Below are 21,777 nucleotides of genomic sequence, written 5' to 3' on the forward strand. Positions count from 1 at the left end.
CCCCGGGGCCTCGGCCAAAGACTGGGACTTTACTCCAGCGGCTGCGGCGGCAAACCAGTCGGAGCTTCATCAGCTGCCGCAGGCGCCGCGCCCCGAGGCTGAGCCACGATGAGCGGCAGAGTCGGTGACTTGAGCCCCAAACAGGAGGAGGCACTGGCCAAGGTGAGCCTGCTCTTGGGCTGGCTGTGGCCCTCGTCCCTGGTTGCAAAGCGGCTGTGAGGGACGGTCCCCGGGTCCCCGTGGGCGAGCGACCGGTCGCCCCCGCTTGGCTAGTGCCCAGCGGACCGCTTCTCGTTCAGGGTGAGGACCTCGGGAAGTTTGGTCATCACGATCTCCAGCACCAGCAGCCCCGGAGGTGCCCTCTTGGGAAGAAGTGGTTGCTTGGAAGCCTCGGGAGGCAGCTGAGGGCACAAAGGCAACATTCATTCCCCGGGCTGGCAGGGACTGGTAGCAGGGCCGTGGGACAGGATCAGGGCTCCAGGTTTCCTCCCATTTCCGGGAGGTTTTCCTCTTGCGGAGCAGCGGCATATGGAAGGGTCCCAGATAGTTCCTTGGCAAACTCCCCATAGCCCTTGCGAGGCACCAAGTCACTGTGCGACCTTGGGCCAAGCCCTATCCTGTGTGCTCTTCGATGAAACTAGAAGAGTTGACTGTTGGGCACCTCTTGTGTGCGAAGTCTAAGATGGCCCGGGATTCACTAAGTTGGGATCCTTTCGGAGAGAAGAGCTCCCCTCGCTCTGGCAACCCAGACCCTTGCCTGGCAAGGGACTTAGTGATGCCACTCAAAAGGAAAGGACATGACTAGGCTTTGCCTTGGCACCCGGGCAGAGAGGGACTTATCTACTCCATTCAAGTTCAGGAGCTGGCCCTTCTGGCCAAAAGACTATCTGCTCAGTCGCACGGGATCGGAATTGATGGGGTCCAGCCCGTGTTCCCAGCTGTGCAGTTTCTTATTTATTCCAGAGTGTGGCAGCAGATGTGGTTCCTGTGTGCGACTTTCCCCCCATGCCTAGTTTGCTGCTGACCTGAAGGCTAAGTCTGTTGGACATAGGTTTGGTGGGGATTAAGTCAGGGGTGAGGTGAGATCCTTGGTGAAGGGTGGCTTCCTGCTTGCTGTTTAGATGACCATTGTCCTAACTTTGGGAGCTACTTTTGGGGGAGGGGAGGGTCTGATTAGACCTAGCTGACCTAAGGCAAAGGGCAGAAGTGGCCAGTCCTCATTGGTCCCCTCTGGAGGTGTCCTACAGGTCAGTAACCAGTTAAAGGTCTCTGCTGGGGTAGGAGGCTTAGGGAGGGCAGGAGGCTGCCTGTTTACTACTGGGTAGTGAGAGATTGGAGATAGGAGGACTGTCCTGGGTTACTGTCCACCTCACTTGGTGGCTTTCTTAGTACTTTTCCCTTTTGTGGCCACCTGCAGGGGCTGTCGCCTCCATCTTGATTGTCCATCCCCCCCCCCCCCCCCCCCGCTGCATTTGTAGTCTTCCAAACTCAGCTCCACCACCATGTTTGTTTGTTTGTTTGTTTTTCAAGACAGGGTTTCTCTGTGTAGTTCTGGCTGTCCTGGAATTCACTCTGCAGACCAGGCTGGCCTCGAACTCAGAAATCTGCCTGCCTCTGCCTCCCAAGTGCTGGGATTAAAGGCATGCACCACCACTGCCCGGCTCCACTACCATTTTTGAACGAAGTCGTTTGAGACTACAGTCTTCCTCCCCTCTGCTCCCCATCCCATTACCAAGGTGGCAGGAAGGCTGCAGAGGAAAGAGCCTGGGTTCTGGACTCGCATCTGTATCCAGATGTTGGAAGTGTTGCTGAGCCTCTTTGTCTTTCATCTCTCCGTCTGTAAAATGGGGACAGTGATACCTCTAGGGGCTCTGGGTGAGATGTAAGACACAGCGCCAAGACCAGTGCTGTGCACATAACAGGTGCTTGGAATACAGACAGCATGAGCCGAGTGCCTGCTATCTGTCACTGTTGGCTGGGCACACACCTACTTGCCCACCAGATTAACATGGAGGTGTGCTCATAAGTGAGGCAGGGCAGTACCCTGTTCCCTTTCCATGCCCTCCTTTCCTACCTAGCTCCCCTAGCAACACAGCCAATGCATGGCCTTAACTCAGCCAGTGTCTACAATAGTATGCAAAGGAGGGCTCTGGCAAAGGCCCCTAATGGAGGGGCGCTCTGGGCAGACCGAGCCCGGGGAATTCCCACTCACCCAGCTGTCTCTCCCTATAGTTTCGAGAAAATGTCCAGGACGTGCTGCCCACACTGCCCAATCCAGATGACTACTTTCTCCTTCGATGGCTCCGAGGTGAGGGAAGAGGGGCTGGGACAGGGGTGTGTTCTGGACAATAGAAGGATGCCCTCTGGAATCCCTGGCAAGCTGAGACAAAAAGATGGCTTGCAATCCCTCGCAAGCCTCAGCCCTTCTACAGGATACACACATGGAAGTTCAGACAGGTGAACTGCAGGCAGGATGAAGAAGCAAGCCTCTAGGTCTGGACTATCAGCATCCTTTTATCTACTCTGTAAGTCTGCTCTGAAGACACAAGGAAAGTTAAGGCCCAGAAAGGCGCCACTATGTGGAAAGTTGGAGGCAGAGCTGAGATTAGGACCAAGGGTCATGACCCTGTCAGCCTGAATGAAGGGACTGCGAATGGGGACCGAGGAGGGCACCCTCTCCCGCTCCACAGACCAGGGTCTTGAGTTCTAGTCTAGCCAAGTGACAGCTTGGCTGTGACACCCGGGCCAAGGTCACAGATCTCTAGGCTCCTCCTCTGAGAAGTGGATAAGACAGGGTGCCTAGCCTTTTTGAAAGACATGGCAGGACAAGGCCCGCACGTGGACCAGTAGGAACATGCTGCTAGTGTCAGCATCAGACTCAGCCCCACTCCGTGTACCTCATGTCGTCTTCCCTCCCCTTTCCTGTTATTCACGGCAGGGACAACCTTCCAGGCTCTTCTGACACACTTTCATTTTTCCTTATAAAAACTTTATTGGCAGACATAAAAATGAGGAAATTCTCCTGAGTTAGGCAAGCAGAGCTCCAGTTTGTAGGTAGAATTCTGTCATAAATGTGACAGAACAAGACCTGCCCTGTGGCATATTCACACATCTCTGGGCCCAGGAAGACTTGCAATAGACAAAAACATATAATTTTTGTTTCCAGAAATTTAATAAAGCTGGCGTATTCTTGAAGGCCTGCTAGCAACACCCCAGGACAGGTGCACCCAGGAGAGCCATGTGCGGCTCATAGGCCTCTGGAAGTGTCATCTGCCTACCCTTACCCCACCACCTATATGATCTGGCTCCTTTCCCAGTCCACCTAGAGAGGGTAGAGGGGTGGTGTGAGGGTGGCAATAAAGTCAGTCTATGCTGGAGGAAATTTCAGCCTAGCATTTGCTTGAAAGGGTAAGGCTAGAAGAAGGTGGGTGGAGAGAGTGGGAAGATAGTAGCCTCCTTAAAGGGCCAGCTCCAAGATAATCCAACCACAGAGCTGCTGCTGGGAGGCAGAGAAGTGAGAGAGAGCCATTGAATAGCTCTGCTGCTCAGGCCAGTGTGAGGTCTTAGCAGCTGGTTTCCTAGATACTGAACACTTGCTATCATTATCCTGGAATGGCATGAACCGTGTGTATAAGGCCTGGTAGTTTAGCCAGGGCCTATGTCTGGTACTAGCTATACCCTTGTAGGACGGGCATTCCCATTTTCCAGATGAGAAAACTTAGTCTCAGACGGCTCCTCCCAGTGAGCTGCTGGCTTCTGAAGGCAAGCCTCCCTTCCTAATCATTTTTGAGCTGCTGAGGATCAAACCCAGGGTCTGATGCATGCCAGGCAAGCATTTTTTTTTTTTTTTTTCATTCTTAGACATTTATTGGAAAGACTTTTTAAAAGAAGAGAATTGATTCTACTACATACCCATGAATACATACAAGTTTATTTTTAAAAATCAGAAATTAAGATCATGGCACTCTCCACAATAATATCTCAGTAGATTAAACAGGTGATTTGAGCCCTAGCCAGGTGTGTTGTTACATACCTATAGGCTGAGGCAAGAAGAATGGCCAGGCAGGCAAGCATTTTTATCTCTGAGTTACACCTCTGGTTTCAAAGGCTGCTTTATAGAGCAGAGGAAGTTTTTCCTCTGTAGTGTATTTGTGCCTCATATTTTCTGGGCAGCAGCTCTGGCTTACTCAGACTCTATTCCAAATTTAAATTGGAGTTTTTGTTGCCTTAAAAAAAAAAAAAAAAAAACGATTTTTGCAGGGCAGTGGTGGTGCAAACCTTTAATCCCAGCACTTGGGAGGCAGAGGCAGGTGGATTTCTGAGTTCGAGGGCAGCCTGGTCTACAGAGTGAGTTCCAGGACAGCCAGGACTACACAGAGAAACCCTGTCTCGAAAAACCAAAAAACCAAAACCAAAACCAAAACCAACCAACCAACCAACAACAAAAAACCCCAAACAACCAAACAAACAAAAACCTTGCTTTTGATCCCCCCTCACCTCATTAATTTTAAAGGAGACCTTTGCAGTGGAAAGTGGTAGAAGCTTTTCAGGTGGTTGTTGTTGTTGTTTTTTTTTTTTTTTTTTATTGCTGGCACTCTTCAAAGACACATGAATTTGCACTGCCTCTCTGGCTGGAAGTGAGATCTGGGTACCCACCCCAGCAAGGAAGGTCAGTGAGCAAGACAGAACAGAGGCAGTAGGAGCCCTGAGAAAGAGCACAGCATAGCTGAGTCTGCAGCTTACATGCCCATGGGATGGGCAAACCTGGCTGCTCCTGGGCCAGGCTATTGTTTAGTGCCCCCAAGCCAGGCTTTCAGGTGCTTGTGAACAGCTTGGTGGGAGCCTAGAAAGACCGGACTCAATAGACACGGTGGGGTGGGGTGGGGTGGGGAAGATCCTGAATGTTGGACCCTTGGCAGATAATTGTCAACTGGAGAAGTTCTCATAACATTCACTACTACTGGAGCCCTGTTGTCTAGGAAGGTAAGGGCTCTCCTCTCTAGAGGGGTGTCCTTTCTGTGAGAAACTCATTTCATGGTCTGTCTCTTCTGTTACAAAAGGACATGCAGTTCTAGCTTCTTAAGTGGTATGGTGAGGCATACACAGTATCTTGTCCGAGATAAAACACACAAGGTGGAGGAGCCAAGATACAGACCAACATTACATTTGTCCAGAAGCTGCCCTGGCTGCTGTTGGCACAGGAAGGGTGGTAGTGAGGAAATTCCTAAGCCCAGCTTGCCAGAGTGGCTGCTCAGATCTGCCAGAAGGGCTCTGGCACATGGTGGCTGTGGCCTGGCCAACCCTTTCTCATTTTCTCTTGTTTTTAAAAAGTATTTTAAGATGTGTAGTATGTATGTGTGGGGGGAGCACGGGGGAAGGACAGTGAGAGAGAGATTGGGGGTGTGGAGTGCATGCCACAATGCACATGTGGAGGGGAGTGGATAACTCTGTGTAGTTATCTTCTGTTACAGGAATTCTGGGGAACAAACTCAAGTTGTCAGGTTGCTGGGCATGCATAGTATGTTCCTCTATCCTTTGAACCATCTTACTGGCCCTTCCTTTCTCTCTCTCTCTCTCTCTCTCTCTCTCTCTCTCTCTCTCTCTCTCTCTCTCTCTAGACAGTGTTTCAATATGTAGCATGAATAAGCCTGAACTTCCTATGTAGTCCTGGCTGACTTCAAACCTGAGACCAAGCTGTCTCAGCCTACAAAGGCATCGCACCCAGGTTTGGTCAGACCTTTAGACATACCATCCTGACTCAGATAGAGGACTTCAAGAATGCAGAGTCAGGGAGCAATGATGAAGGTATTGTTGACAGCCCAAAGGGCAGCCTGTATGTTGGGGTTCCAGGGCTATCAGCAGATCTAGATGCCAATTAAATCCTTGGAGGATGTGCAGCCAGGAGGGACAGTTCATAGATCAGTCTCAGAAACTCTTCAAAGGGATGGAATGAAGGAGACTGTGGTGAAGAGATGGGAGACATGTTGAAGGCTCTGCCTCTCTATGGAGTGGGTGGAGGCTTAGCTGGAGCACAGGTGTGAAGGATTTGGGGTTTCAGTTGACTCTAAGCTCCATTTGAACGAAAGGCATGACTGCTGCCAAGAGAATTCTGAGGGTTTATTGGAGAAGGGGCAAACAACACCTGGGCTCAGCTTGTGAGGATCACCTGGGAGAGGCCCCCACCGGAAGGGCAACATCCAAAGGGAAGCCATTAGGATGGTCATGAAGCGGAGTGTGAGAAAAGGCTCTAAGGGCAGGCTGCACTGTGGGAGGGAAGGCCCTGGAGGACAGTTCAGAATTCATGTTTTGGGAGTCCTGTTGCATGATGGGGGAAGACAACTCTGTCTCTGGAGTAGACGGCAGAATACAACTGACTGGTACACGTGGCAACTCTGGCTATCACGAGTGGCCTCAGGGACAGTGAAATCTTGGGTTCAGATTTGAGGACAACTTGTTGAAGTGTGCCCAGGTGAACTGACTCAAGAACCCATGTCCTCTTGTAAGGAATGTGTGGGTCTTTTAGAGAAATGTCAGGATTAGCTGGAGGCATATCAACTCCCCTACCTTTCCAGGATGTTTGGCCAACTCTGGCCCCAGGTTCTCGGGCAGCTGTGTTCATCTTTGAACTGTGGGTCAATTTCTCAGGGCTCGATGCTATACTGTAGCAGAGATAAATTTTGTCCTTGTGGGGTATGGCCAATTGATAAAAGGATCCAGGGTTCACTTTCTCCGACCCTTCACCTGATTATCTGCCCAGATACTCTGACCCCACTCCCAACTGCCTTGAACTTGACCTGTCAAGTCCACCAACTCAGGGCTATGCTGTTTTACAAGCCCTCGGTGAAGGCTCTGAGCCAAAGCTGACAGTTGGCTGGGGGAAGCCACAGGGGGACTTGGCCCCAGCCTTAAGACATGCAGTCTGATACCCAACCCTGACCATGCTTTTGTTACAGCCCGAAGCTTTGACCTGCAGAAGTCCGAGGCCATGCTCCGGAAGGTGAGTGTCTACTGCTACCTCCCATCCTATAGTTCCTCCCACCCGACTCACGTCTTGCTTGGACTTCTGCCTACCCATCACCCACCCCATCATAGATTTTGGTTTGTGACCCAGCTATTAGCCAACAATTGTTGCTTTATCCCTGAGGGACAAAGTGCATTTCCTTCCCTGGAAATATCAGGCGTTCCTACTTCCGGACCACTCAACAATGACATTCTTGCTGAGATATCTGAAGAAACTGGGGCCTTCCTTTCTACTCCTGTTCAGTTCCTTCTAGGGGTCACCTGTGCTCTGGTGGCTGACCTAGTCCTTCCTATTCAGGACCCCACCCCCACCACACACCTCAGACTTCCTAATTCTTCCACCCCATGCTTCCTAAATCTGTGTATTTACAGCATGTGGAATTCCGGAAGCAAAAGGACATTGACAATATCATCAGCTGGCAGCCACCAGAGGTGAGAACAAATTATCCCCCTCCATTCCTGTGTAAGGATGCTCTAAGACTCACAGTCCATATCATGGTCTACTGGGTTGGGAGCCTCAGAGGACAGGCTGACAATGCCAAAGGAGTCCCTAAAGTTGTAAAATAGGCATTTTTGGCACCCAAGGGAGGGAGGTGGAGGAGAGACGAATGAACCCAGGAAAGGTGTGGTTGTTTTGGGCCAGCCCATCAGGTGTTTTTACTGTTTTTGGCCAGGTGATCCAACAGTATCTGTCAGGTGGCAGGTGTGGCTACGACCTGGACGGCTGCCCTGTCTGGTATGACATCATCGGCCCTCTGGATGCCAAGGGTCTGCTGTTCTCTGCCTCCAAGCAGGATCTGCTCAGGACCAAGATGAGAGATTGTGAGCTGCTTCTGCAGGAGTGTACCCAGCAGACCGCAAAGGTGGGTGGCCTGTGTGCCACGGAGAGTGACTGGATGGTGGCATTCACGGAGATGGATGGAAGCACAGCCTCAGGCTCTGAGTGTCATAAACCTGAAATCTCAAGGTTTTAGATGAACAAAATGTCACCAATCCATCTTTTTTCTTTTCTCTCTTGTGTCCTTCCTACCACCATTCCTTTGCCTGGAGACTGAACCCAGGGCGATGTATGTGTTAGGCAAGTGCTCTACTTCACCACTGAACCACACCTCCATCTTCTCATGCTTTCACTTTGCTAAGGAAAACTTAAAGCAACCATTGGTTATTGCCACAAAGTATAGGAGCGGAGTCCAGGGAAGACCTGGGAATAAAAGGCAGTCCTGCACCCTGAAGATGCTTGGCTTAATAAAACCTCACCAGGGCGAGGGCTGGAGCTCAGGTGGTCCAGTGCTCACAGCACACCCAGGGCTTCCCCATCCACCACAGCAAAAACCAACTTGCATTGCAGCAAGTTGAGTGGAACACACCTGCAATCCCATGATCCACGAGTCTGGGGCAAGAGGGTCTTGATTTTGAAGCTATCCTGGACTATATATCGAGACCCTAGACACAGCAAAAGAAAAGTATAAACTATAAATTATTACAGCTAGAGATGCCACTCAGCCACAGGCAGCTGGCCTCACACAGGCAGGGCCTAGGTTTAATTCTCAGCACAACAAAAAACCAAGAAGGACAAAGAATACCATCTCACTACACGGTTGGAAAACTTTTGTTTCTGTGAGGACAAAGTGAGATCTTGTTTTGGGGTGGGGGTACTTCTGGTGCAGATGAACCCAGAACCCCTGCTCCTCCAAGTGTACTTTCAAGAGATCAGGGCAACAATTCCCCTTGCTAAGACAAAGACCGAAGAGATGGTTCAGCTGGTAAGCAAACTTGCCAGCAAGCCTAAGAACCTATGGGGTGGAAGAGGAGAGCCAGCTTCCCCAAACTGTCTTCTGAGCTGCACACTGTGGCATGGACACACACACACACACACACACACACACAGAGAGAGAGAGAGAGAGAGAGAGAGAGAGAGAGAGAGAGAGAGAGAGAAATGTAATCTTTTAAAAAAGAAAGGAAGGCCTGCGGACCTAGATAGAGGTGTCCCTCACCTTTCTTCCCACCCTACCCTCCAGCCCCCACCCAGCAGTTGCAGATGTATTAAAGTATGGGGGCCTCTCAGCACTATTATTTGCCGAAGCTCACAAAGAGCCCTCTCAGTACAGAACCCCTGAGAGGCTGGGCACACAAAAGGGGTTCAACTTGATGCTTCCTTAGAGCTTAGACAGAATGAAGCATCTATGCTTGACTGAGAGGCCCTGGGGCTGCATGGGTGCTACCCAGGGAGCACACAGTAACTGACAGGAAGACAGAGACCCTCAGGAGAACCCAAAGGACAGAGGGGACCTCAGATGTGATCTTGATCCACCCAGTGTCCTTTTGCTAGAGGAGAACAGTTTGTCTAGGTCAATATTCCTTCCTAGGCGACATCTGCATATGAAAAGCCCTGGGGCCCAGCCCCCATCCACTGCTTGCTATGTGTGTACCTGAGCAGTCAGCATGAACCCCTGCAGGGTGGGGTGATGGCTTCCTCTCTCTGTCTGTTCCCTGTAGCTAGGGAAGAAGATAGAGACCATCACCATGATTTATGACTGTGAGGGACTCGGACTCAAACACCTCTGGAAACCAGCAGTGGAGGCCTATGGAGAGGTGAGAGGCAGGGTGTGGGGGCAGGAGGGACTGCTCAGCTAGGCTTACTCAGAGGGTGGAGGGCGCTGTGGCCTGCAGGCCTGAGCTACTGAAACTAGACCAATTCTGTCCCATAGTTTCTCACCATGTTTGAAGAAAATTATCCTGAAACACTGAAGCGTCTGTTTGTTGTTAAAGGTAAGTTGGGAAGTTCTGGTGATGAAGCCAAATGGGAAACAAGAGACTGAAACCATTTCTTGGGGGCAGACTGAGTGAACAGTGAGCCAAAGGAGGGGCTCAAGAAGCCTGACATTGACCTTAACCCGTACAGATGCTTTACAGTTCCCAGAACATTTGAACCACCAGGCCCAGTAAGGATTCAGGTTGGTGATGCCATAGAAGAGGGTGTCCAACCCTTGTACAGATTGAGAGCTAGACCTCAAAGATGCCTGGCTGAGCCTCACGCGTAGCTGCCCCATGGGCAGAGGTGGGTGGTAGATGATGCAGTCAGAGACGGAGTTAACCCTTATTCTCTGCTTCACATGCTCTTGTCTCTCTTCCAGCCCCCAAGCTGTTCCCTGTGGCCTATAACCTCATCAAGCCCTTCCTGAGTGAGGACACTCGGAAGAAGATCATGGTTCTGGGAGGTAAGTGGCCCAAACTCGGCGGAGGTGTGTGAACTGAGTTGGGTCTGGCTTTAGAGGTTTGGCCACAGCCTCTGGGGCTGTCTTCTGCTTAGGTGTAGTTGGGACACAGGGGCAAGTGGAGACAGTCTGTGCCTTCCTGTTTTCATAAGGACATTTTTTTTTTCCCTCACATACTCTAGAAGCAAGTCCTGGGCTCACCATGCAGTCAGATGAATGGAATTCTAGTGCTTATCCCTAAGGGGCTTAAGTTAGGGGAGAGAGGACTGCAGAGAAAAGGCTTTTTGAACAAACTAGAAAACACTAGAAAGAGCACTAAGAGGGTGCCATGGAGATCATTTTAGGACAAATACCTTTTCTGTGCCAGATCCAGGACGAGGTGTCAGGCTGCCAGGATTATTAAGACAGAGTCCCTTGGCTAGCTCTCAGGGAAGAGAGATACAAACATGCTTATGAAACTAGACCAATTCTGTCCCATAGTTTCTCACCATGTTTGAAGAAAATTATCCTGAAACACCGAAGCATCTGTTTGTTGTTAAAGGTAAGTTGGGAAGTTGTGGTGATGAAGCCAAACGGGAAACAAATTGGTCTAGTTTCAAATCAGCATGATGTGGTACACAGAAGAAAGAGGAAACCATGGCGTACAGTCACACCTAGGCACAATACCCATCCTGCCAGAGTTGAGAGGACAGCCATGGCCACCCAAGCTAATACAGCAACATGTGTAAGCTGGCCACATGAAACAAAGCAAAAAGAGGAACACCGAGTAAAGACTGCGAGGCAGGTGCAGCAAGAGACGAGGCTGGAGAGGGAGCCAGAGCCAGGCCACACGGATACCAGGACACCATGTTGAGAGGCTATAGCATGACTCCTTAGGCCCTGAGAACCAGAGAAGTGCTTGGCAGAGAGTACCACGGTCAGATTTTCAACTGGCTTGTACTTACCAACAAGGCCATGAAAGCCAGAGGCCGGTTCGCATGCCATGCTGTTGCCCATGCAAGAGATGGTGTAAACTAAGGCAGCGGCCTCAGGAAAAAAGGAGGAAAGACTGACTGGACTTACAACTTACCTAGGAAGCAAAACATCAGAATTCAAAGGGCTGCACAGAGGAGGTTAAAAGCATGAATGGGTAGTAATTTTCAGCCGGAGCGAACAACTCTCAGGATGAGTGTGGGCACACTGCGGCTGGCCGTGCAAGACCTGCCTATGCTGAGGATATAGGAGTCTGATGTGAACTCAGGGAATATCCAAGTTCAAGTGCAGGCAGAGTAAAAGGAGCCCACTGGGGAAAGTGGGAAGTCATTAGTGACTGGTGAAGAAGCAGGGATTGGATATGCAGAGAAGTGGGAAGAATGTGTGACTGCCCCCCACCCCCAACCAGCCAGGAGGACACACAGGAACTAGGGCCCCTGGCAGTAGGGAGTGAACTGAAGGGCTACAGGCTGGACTGGGCCAGGCTCTGAGCTGGGCTGGTAGTAGTAATAGAGGGTCTAAAGGGGTCTGCAAGGCTGCCTTTAAATAACGCACTGCAAGTAGCTGGTGTGGATTGCTTCTTGACCTTTGGACTAAGGTCAAGTGAGAGTGGCAACCTGGGACTGGGAAAGTGGTAAATATCTATGAACCCAGCACTTTGAAGGTTGAGAATCTCCAGTTCCAGGTCTTTCTGGGCTGTATTCTAAGTTCAAGGCTAACCTAGGTTTCATAGTGGGACCCTGTGTCAAAACAACAGTGTGGGCTGGATTGGCTCCACAGGTAAGCATATGCTTGTCACCCAAGGCTCATGACTTGAGTTTGATGTCAGATCCCACAGTGAAGAGACAGAACTCCCCAACACACACATGCACTGCACACACATATAATAGCAATAGCATTTTTTTTTTGCAAGAACAAAAATGCATTTATGATATCCCAGGACCAGGGAGGAGAAAGGCAGGTTGGAACTACATAGTAAATTCCAGGCCAGCCTAGGCTACAGAGACCCTGTTTCAAACAAAACGACGTTAGGATGTCTGCACCAAAGTGCTAGCTTTCCTCTAGATGGGAAGGCCTCTCCCTTAACCCAGCTCTCCTGCTCAGCTGGGAGAAGATAAAAAATCAGAGCAATAGGTTTTTATGGTTTCTGGTTTTACTGCTGCTACCACCCACCAAGTGCGTGAGGCGGTTTGGTTCCCTGGCAGCAGAGCTATGTAGGAGGTTCAGTCTGTTCTCATACCCACACTTCAAATTCTTTCAACCAAATGTGCCTTGGGCAGATTGGGAAGAAAGAAGATCCCCAACAGAGAGATAAAAGTTACTTCAGGGTGGTCACTGGAGTTTAGCAGTGCCAATGAAATCACCCCAAGGCCACAGATACCTGAGGGTGGGCAGACACAGGACTGTCGGTTCCCGTCATCTGTGCACAGGATGCTAGGCTAGTCCCTGGCCTGGAGCTGCTGGCTTATAGTCAACTGATAGTCTATACAGTTAGAGTGGTTTCTGGTATGAAGGTATTGTGCCAGACTGGTATTTCCTGAGAAAATGGTTCTCAGCATCGAGAGTTAACTCAAGAGTTAATAATTGCTCCAATCAGGAGAGGATTTGGTTAGAGTAACAACAAAAAGCAGCCAATCAGCCCAAAGCAACAGGAACACAAGTGAAGTGGGCGGGAAACAGACAAGCCCACTTAAGGGGCCACTCTGCAGTGAGGTGCTTACCCAGTAAGTCATGACTCAGCCCAGGAAATGTAGGAGAAGATGGGAGATCAGCGTCACTGGATGAGAACCCATGGATTCAAGACTTCTGGTCCCGCCGCACGCTCCTCTGCATGGAGGGGCCCCCATTTGGCTTTTATTTTATTTAATGTTTGTATCCTTTCCTGGAGAGGTAATATACTAATTTACAAAGCCCTCTCACATATCCTCAGTTCATTCTGCTACCCTCACAATCCTGCACAGCAGGCAGCTCAGAATGAAGTAGGTTCCCGAGGTTGAGATGGTCAGTTACCATAACAACAGCAGTCCCGGGTTTCTGCATCCTGGACCAGGCAGGGTTGTCTTCTGGTTAGTGGCTCTTCCTAACCCCATGAGCATGTATCACATGTTCATGTAGTGCTCCCCCTTCCCTGAGACATGGTCTCACTATAAAGCCAAGGCAGGCCTCAAACTACTGGTTCTCCTGCCTGCAAGTGTGCACCATGCCCAGCGTCTAATGCTCCCTTTTAGGGCAGGGCCTGCCTTTTCTGCCTCTTTGGGGCTGACCACCAGGTATGAAGTCTTGCCTAGTGATACCTTCTGTCCTTCTCTCTCCTGCCAGCAAACTGGAAGGAGGTTTTACTCAAACATATCAGCCCTGACCAGTTGCCTGTGGAGTATGGAGGCACCATGACCGACTCTGATGGGAACCCCAAGTGTAAATCCAAGGTATGGGCCAGCTGGATGTCAATGGGGAAGGTCTTAGCTCAGATGCGCACCCCAGCTCACCCTGTGCTCTGCTTCTAGATCAACTATGGGGGTGATATCCCCAAGCAGTATTATGTGAGAGACCAGGTGAAGCAACAGTATGAACATAGTGTGCAGATCTCCCGAGGCTCCTCCCACCAAGTGGAGTATGAGATTCTTTTCCCTGGTTGTGTCCTCAGGTAGGACTGGGTGCTTCTAGAGACCTGAGCTTTTGTAAATACCAGTTGATGGGCTAGGGTAGAAGAACCCAGTTGCCATGGACACACACACACACAGGTGGATGTCCTCTGCAGGTGGCAGTTTATGTCGGAGGGATCAGACGTGGGTTTTGGGATTTTCCTGAAGACCAAGATGGGGGAACGGCAGCGGGCAGGGGAGATGACGGAGGTGCTGCCTAACCAGAGATACAATTCCCACATGGTCCCTGAGGATGGGAGCCTCACCTGCAGTGAGCCAGGCATCTGTAAGTATCTGGGTCTTGGCACCGCTTGAGGCGCATTACCTTCCTGCTTATTACGCACCCCTTTCTCGGTGGACTGGTCACCTTACGGTGTTAGAACAGGAAGGGGGCACTCTATGGGGTCACCTATCCTGGCACATATCAGGAAAAGTAGAATTGGAAAGATGCAGTGACTTGCTTAAGGGGGCCCAGATAGTAGACAGCTGGCTGGCACTCTCCCCTAACATTCCCAAGTAAAGGTGAATCACTGTACCAGGTAAGTACAGAGGTTTAGAACATCTGCTTTGGGAGCTGGGCATGGTGGAGCACACCTACAATGCCAGCACTTAGGAGGATAAAGCAGGATTACAAGTTGAGGCCAGCCTGAGGTACACAGGCTTTTCCAAGGCTGACTAGGTCCGAGACAGTAGCCAGCCAGAAGCAGGAGACCCAGCATTGATTGTGTGGGTGGAGGGAATCTCCACAGGGCACAGCATGCCAAAAAAGGCCAGCCTTGAACTCTGAACACCACTCAGCTCCGGGTTGACCAAAAAGCAAGTCCAGGACATGAGAAGGCAGCTTACACATGACAAAAGCCCCCACAGAAGGTCATTTAGTATTGTCTTAAATCCCTTCGACCCAGAAGTTATAGTCCTGAAATATGTCCAACAGAAACCTTTACAGATATATAAAGCTAGAGGAGCCAAGAAGCTCCTAGCAGCTGATAGAGCCAGTGGACATGGCCACGAGAATGTTCACTATTACAACAGAGCACCATGGCATCATTGAAGAGAATACACTGACAGCTAAGATGTCAATTCATGTTAAGCAGGTAAACATGGAATGCTGCATGTGTGGTACATGTTCCCTGAGGTTGAGGGGAAAGAGTGTGTATACAGAGAGGAACTCTGAGAAACCTACACTAACTTAGGGCATTTACAGAGGGCTTTCTCTTTCCTCTATTTCTGTAAATATATTCTATAGTGTTATATAGTATAGTATGGTATATTAGTATACTAATTAGTATAGTATATATAATATGTTATTAGTATAGTAGTATAGAAATGTATGCCAGCTACATACAACAAGCCAGGCAAATTTCTAGTTTCCTTTCTGACAGAGTCAAGGGATGGAGAGTAGAAAAGCAACAGGCTAGGGCTTTACAATCAGATCTGAGCTGGACTTGCCCACTGACTATGTGTGTAGACTTGGGCAAATGACTTAGCCTTCTTAAGTCTGTTTCCTGATTGCTGCAACTGGGATCTTACAGAGATGCCAGCTCACATGTGATAAGATCTGTGAGGCTCTGGGCGTGATGCCAGAGATAGAGCATGCAACTCAGCACCTGTACCCATCAGTATTATTAGAGCAACGGAGAGAGCAGGACCATCCCCGGAGACTATGGGGAAAGATGGGAGAAGTCCTAGGCTCCATTGCTGAGGCAGCACCACAGGGGTATGTACACTAGCCCCGCAGAGACCAGCAGCCTGCAGTTCTGGGGCTCCCTATCTTCAGGTGCACTGTGCACAATCCTGAGGAGCAGGATTTGCTCACCTCTTTTAGAGAGCAGCCAGGTCTCAGGAGAATGTGTGCACTCTGTGGTACCAAGAGCAAGGCTTAGCACAGGCCAGACATTGTCATCTACAAAGGAGAAAGCTCATTATACACTCAAGGTTGACTTTTCTTTAAAAGATGAGGAAGCTGGAGGTTGGAGAGACTGCTCAGCAGAGAAGACCTCTTCCAGAGGTCCTGAGTTCAATTCCCAGCACCCACATGGTGGCTCACAACCATCTGTAATGGGATCTGATGCCCTCTTCTAATGTGCATGAGGACAGAACACTCATATATTAAAATAAATAAACCTTTAAGAGATGAAGAAGCTATGGTATAGATAGACAAGAGATGTTGTCGCTCACATTATGTTACTAGTATAAACACTAAGAGAGGATACCAGAGGCTCCTAGTCACAGAATGTCCAAGAGACAATTAAGACATTTATCCTGGATGTGACGAGAGTCTCAGATCAAGGAAGCACTTCCACAGAGGCTGTGGAGGAGCTGGCGAGCTCCAGCACAACTGCTTTTCTCTCATATCTAAAGGACAAACAGCTTTTCAATACAACCAGGATGGACTGAAAATCCTCAGTTTATTTTATTCCTTCCTGGATCTGTTCCCTACGAGAACACTTACCTGCCTGGGATCTGCTTATTTGCTGGAGGAGCAGAGTCAGGCCACAGCATGAAGTTCCCAGATGGAAAGGCAGCAAGGTAGGATCAGGTGTCATTTGGAGGCAGGGTCACTGAGACCATGGATTAGGTGAGCTTACCTGTGGGAGGGCAAAGCTGCTGACAGCCAGATAACCCTTGCAAAGTGGAGTATTGTCACCCCATAGAGAATTAAGCCTTAGAGCCTCTCTGGCTCATGTTTAGGTATATCAAACATTTGGATGGGTTTCACCTTTTCTTCCCAGTCACTTACTGAGAGCCTACTGTGTGGAATGCTCAACTAGGGATGGAAAGAGTGAAGAAAAGTCTGGGCTTTGATTGGGAGGCTACAGTGTGGTTAGGAAGATCTCAAACACTATAGGAAGGGGCCGGACAGCACCAGGGAGAAGAGGCCAGCTGGGCACCGATGCCTTCCTGCTTTCTGACAATGTCTAGCTTTGCCGCCAACTCTTCCAGAGTGCTTGGAACCAAGTACCTCTAAAGAATGGGCTTCGTTTCCCTTCACCATAACACAAAGGAGTGGGCTAGAACAGATTTCCTTCTGGGGTCCACGGACTCTCCAGAGAAGTGGTTCTGAATCTAAGAACCAACATTTCCTTCTTCAGATAGTGCCTACTCTCCCCACTGCTATTCTGAAATGAAACTCACAGATAATGTAACACACCTACATATAAGCTTAAAAATCAATACTCTTATCTGGAATATAAGGCAAACAAAAGGAAGCCAATGAGAATATAATAATTGTGAGGCAGCAAGGATTCAACCCAGAGCTCCCTGCATGCTGGGCAAGTGCTCTAACCTGAACCTTCGGGCCCCGGACCTGTAATTTAAACAATTTCCACTACATACATGGACGGGTAAGAGGATACCTTTGTCCTCCTTCCCTAAAGAACAGCATCTTTCCCTTTGGGACATTGCCCCTGATAACCTTAAGATGCTCAAAGGGGCTAATTACCCAACACATGTTGAGAAACCCTATACCTGAAGGCCTCCAGGGCCTCCAGGAGCCTCTGAGTACATGACTAGTGTCACAATGAGACATTCAGACGCTAGAGTGGCAGTGACGCTTGCCCCTTTTCTGCGCCTGCTATAAGGCCCTTGTTTTTGATGGCAAATATTTTGCTGAGCGAAGCACCTCAATGCTGGTCTAAGGAGATCAAAGTATGATAAACTTGGGTTGCCAAGGCTGTCATCGGGACCAAAAGGAAGGAGTATGAGATCTGCAGGACTTCTTGTAGAGATGAGGAAAAGGGATTAGGTAGGTGCTGTGTTGACTGCAGGCCTCATGCAGTTTATCCAGGGGTGAGAAAAGGGAAAGCCGCTGAGGAAGCCAGAGGGCGGCACAGAAGGGAGGCCCTGCTGCTTTTGTTCTGTGCTTAGCTGTCTTGAAGGGGCATTTGAGTGAAATGGAACAAGCTTGCAAAGAAACAGGCTAAGAGTAAAAGCAAGCCTGTTTAGTTGCCAAGGCTTAGAAGCCGTCTCTGCCAACTGAGGCCACCCTCTTCCCAGAGGAAACCACAGCTAATGGCCTTCTCACCTGCCAGCCTACTGAAGGGTGTCTGTCCCTTTAGAGACACATTTAGAACAAGGCTAGCAAGTACTTGCACAGACACATTCACCACAGGATGTAAGAAAACCTTCCCTTCAGTATCAGAGAGCCTAAGTATAGACAAAGGCCAACAAGTTTTTACACATAAATTAACAAAAATGCTACAAATTGTTCTGCATGTATCTTTGCCTCTGCATGTATCTTAGACATTCCCACCCAACACCCTTTCCTTTGTCTACATAGCCAGTCTGGACGAAAACAGTGTATATAGTCCAGGCTGGCCTTGAACTTCTGATCCTTGCTTCTTGTGTTGGGATTACAGGTGTACCAGCTAAACTCTTTCTTTTTATGTCAGAAAAGCATTCCATTATACGGATTACAACACAAATTCCTTGGGCAACTTTTTCCCGTGATGAACAGCCAGCCCATCCTTTTGTCATTATGGGCAGGCATGCAGTGAGCACCCCTGGCCCCACTAATCTTCTCAGAGGGTAAGCACCTGGTTCCTAAAGTCTGCAGAGAAGCAGGATGGACTGGGTTCTCAGGATCTACATCAGGCAGTACTATGGTTAGAAATGCAAACCAGAAGGAAAGCCCAACCCCACCATGGCTCACTGTGTGATATGAAACCCTTTGAGCTGACCTAAAGTCAGACTGTTGCACAACTTCAGTCATGGTGAGGAAGAATGTGATCACACACACAGACTACAAACCCATGCTTTCACACATAGTGTCCTCACAAGCACTGTGGCTGCTAACATTCTTCTGCCGGTGTAACGAAGCCATGACTTTGGCCTTGGAGACCTTTTTCTTCCAAGCTGTTACAGACGTGAGTCTCTATTGCTCATCTCACTAGGCCTATTCTGAGTCAAACGTTTTTTCACTTTCTGAGTACACTCAGCGAGACTGAGTTCCAGAAGACCAAGGACTACTACACCACTTTGGCCTCCGTCTCCTACCACACCACCTTGCTCAGTCAGTACAAACCTGCCCCACTCACCACCCCTCACCTCTTGGTGGGAACTGCCTGAATGCTTGGTTTTCTGCTTCCTCAGATGTCCTGCGGTTTGACAACACCTACAGCTTCATCCATGCCAAGAAAGTCAGTTTCACGGTGGAGGTCCTGCTTCCAGACAAAGCAGCAGAAGAGAAGATGAATCAGCAGGGGGCAGCCAACCCCAAATAACATCTCCCCCGCCCCCCTGCAGCAGGCCTGGCCCCCTCAATGTCTTCCCATCAGTTTCTTTATAGTCATTTTCTTACAATCTATTAGCCCAAAGAAACTGGGCTGGAGGGAAGACTTCAGACTGGGCAGAGCTCCCATTCAGAATAAGAGGATAAATAGCTAGAGGGGTCCTCATCATCAGAATACTAAGGGGTCTCCAGAGACCAGATGTAATAAGATGTCCACCCTGTGCCCCTTGCCAACTTCACCTGCCCAGGGACAGCTGAGGCAGGGAGGGGAAGGGTACACAGGATGGTGGCAGGGAAGAAATTAGAAAGAAGTGAAGAGATTGGGATGTCATAATCAGGGAAGCCCGCTACTGGGGAGAAACTTGCTCCTAAATGAACATGGGACAAACCTCCATGATTGTAATGATGGCTGCAAGGGAGCAGGCAGACAGACGTGATGGGTATCTGAAGCTCTTTGAAACTTTGTCATAAGCCTTGAATAGCTTGTCTTCCTCACCCATCCCCAATCCCAAATCTCAGGAGTGGCCCAGGTCAGCACTGGAAGGCTAACAGAGGGCCTCTCTCCCCTTGAGAACCTCACTAACTCCTGGGCTCCACTGGATGCCTGTTTAATTACTAATGGTTGCCAGTGCCCCAGAGCTGTGTGGGACTTTGGTATCTAGCCACTGTTCTCCAGGGAAGGAAACTCTCCACAAGCACAAGGGTAATTAATTTTGGGGTCATAGATAGGAAAGGGCCAAGGAGGCTGTGGGTGGGTCCCACGCCTCTCACTAAGCAAACCTCCACTTGAGCAACCCTACACAAAAATGACAAGTGGGGCTGAAACAGCACTGAGTGCATTTCCCAGTCTAGTCTCCCGCAGTGCCTGAGAACCAGTCTCCTGACAAGAGCAAGGGCTTGGCAGGCCCTTCTCGTGGAGGCGTGTTCCTCTTGCCTAGGGACGCACACAGGTAGCCAGGTTGGGAGGTTGCCCAGGAAGGTGGCCATAGGCTAGGCAAGCATTTGAGCCAGGGGAAAGGGAGGCCAGGCACAGGTGACCTTGCAATAGCAGCTCTTGAACCCACACAACTTGTGAGCCAGGTTATAGGCTGCCCAGAATTCGGGAAGGAGGACCCAAGCCCTTGCGGGGATCCCCCTTTTCTTCGGAATGAGGCCTCGGCCCAGCCTTCGAACTCGTTTCACAAAGCAGACGGAGCTCTGGGCAGGTGCAGGGCTTAGCAACCAGAGAAGCTACCCAGGATCTAGTCACATATCTCAGGAGCATATCCTGGCCTTGGTTTACAATGCTGTTAGGTACATTAACCAATGAATAAAGAAATCAATTTTCCAAGCAAAGAGCAGAATTCATTGTCCATCGCCGGCTTCCTAGCGGTCTCTTACACTAGACCCAAACTTCTCAGACGCCAAGTGGCAGGCTAAAATCACACACACACACACAGAGGCATTCTGTTCCTTTTCTCTCGCGACACACGGACACACGCACGCACACCTAGACAGAGGGGGTCTGTTCCTCTCCTCTCGCGACAACGTTCTCCGAAGTCCTAACAAGTTGCCTCCCGATTGGCTCAGCCGGTGAGTGTCCTCCGCCATCTTTGTTCATGGCACTCGGATGCTCCCGTGAGGCTTCACGGTGAGGGCGGAGGCCCCGCCCCATTCGGCGGTTCAAGACGTGTTGGGAGGTTCTTCCGCGCTGACCGGCAGGGCGGGCGTGAATTGCGTCTGTAACGGGTACTACCCGGGAGGGAGGCAGAGGATTAGCATCACGTGGCTTTAGGGACCGTCTCCGAATTCCGCTCCTGCACTACGGGTGTTTCAGGTCCTGCAGACAGATCTACCTTCCCCACCCGCGCCTGGCCCTGGCCCCGCTGTCCCACGAGTTTTAAGAGGACACAGGCTGAAAATGGTGGCTTCCATAGGGAGTCCGTATATACCTATCGGATCTAAAAAAGCTAAAAGAGCTATGCAGAAATCTTGTTCTTATCTAGCTGGAAATTTTTGTACTGTGTAGCCCGGGTCAGGCCCGAAACTCCCTGTGTAGACAGGCTGGTCTCGAACGCACATAATGCCTGTTTCTGCCTCCTAAATTCTGAGATTAAAGCATGCAACACCATGCCTGGCTTATAAAAAGACTTAAGACCATATTTATTTGTATCTATCTGTATGTCTCTATGAGTGAATGTATAGGTGTATGTGCGTGTGTGTGTGTGTGTGTGTGTGTGTGTGTGTGTGTTTGGGAGTGCGGGGGTGTGCTGCCTGTGGAAGCCAGAAGTGTCACATTCCCTCGAGGTGGAGTTACAGGTATCTGTGAGATGTAGATGATGGGACTGGAACTCGAGTCCTCTGGTAGAGCTGTAAGCGCTCTTAACCACTGCGCCATCTCTCCAGTCTCATCCACTTTATTTTACAGACCTGGGCACTGGGACTGGGGGAGGAGGTGATTTACATCTACTAGGCGGCCCAAGTAGGATTTGTCTCCAGGGACCGTAGCATTGACCCCCTGAAATCCCAGGGAATTGATTCAGAGCGCTTCTCTCCCTTGTAATAACTCCCCAACTCCCTTCTCCCTTTTAACAGTTGCATGAGTCAAGAGAGTGACTGTCTTCTTTGTGTCTCTACGTCCCTACTGTAAAATAGGACCCGACGCTAGTGCAAGTGCTTAAAGAAGCAAACCTGAGTCTACCGAATACATAATTACTGT

General features: G+C 49.8%; 1 protein-coding gene and 1 long non-coding RNA gene across 3 annotated transcripts; one reads left to right on the plus strand and one right to left on the minus strand.

Annotated features, from left to right (window-relative positions):
• On the plus strand, positions 1-20,414 carry Sec14l2 (SEC14 like lipid binding 2). 2 transcript variants are annotated; one of them, XM_034509184.2, is made up of 12 exons: positions 1-162; positions 2,233-2,308; positions 6,954-6,997; positions 7,393-7,452; positions 7,695-7,883; positions 9,517-9,612; positions 9,729-9,789; positions 10,155-10,238; positions 13,527-13,633; positions 13,712-13,851; positions 13,966-14,135; positions 18,941-20,414. In XM_034509184.2, the coding sequence occupies exons 1-12, from the start codon at positions 109-111 to the stop codon at positions 19,069-19,071; spliced, it is 1,212 nt and encodes a 403-aa protein (XP_034365075.1). In that variant the 5' UTR covers positions 1-108; the 3' UTR covers positions 19,072-20,414. The 2 variants fall into 2 exon arrangements, with proteins under 2 accessions (XP_034365075.1, XP_076794336.1); XM_076938221.1 differs by lacking the exon at positions 2,233-2,308 and having other exon boundaries at positions 11-162.
• LOC143443065 (uncharacterized) lies at positions 6,103-12,102 on the minus strand. Its single transcript, XR_013111777.1, has 2 exons — positions 11,180-12,102; positions 6,103-8,463 (listed from the first exon to the last, which is right to left on the minus strand). It is a non-coding gene; the product is annotated as an uncharacterized LOC143443065 (long non-coding RNA).
• Positions 20,415-21,777: the final 1,363 nt, after the last annotated feature.

This window comes from Arvicanthis niloticus, chromosome 7, assembly GCF_011762505.2.
Source record: "Arvicanthis niloticus isolate mArvNil1 chromosome 7, mArvNil1.pat.X, whole genome shotgun sequence".
NCBI classification, from domain to species: domain Eukaryota; kingdom Metazoa; phylum Chordata; class Mammalia; order Rodentia; family Muridae; genus Arvicanthis; species Arvicanthis niloticus.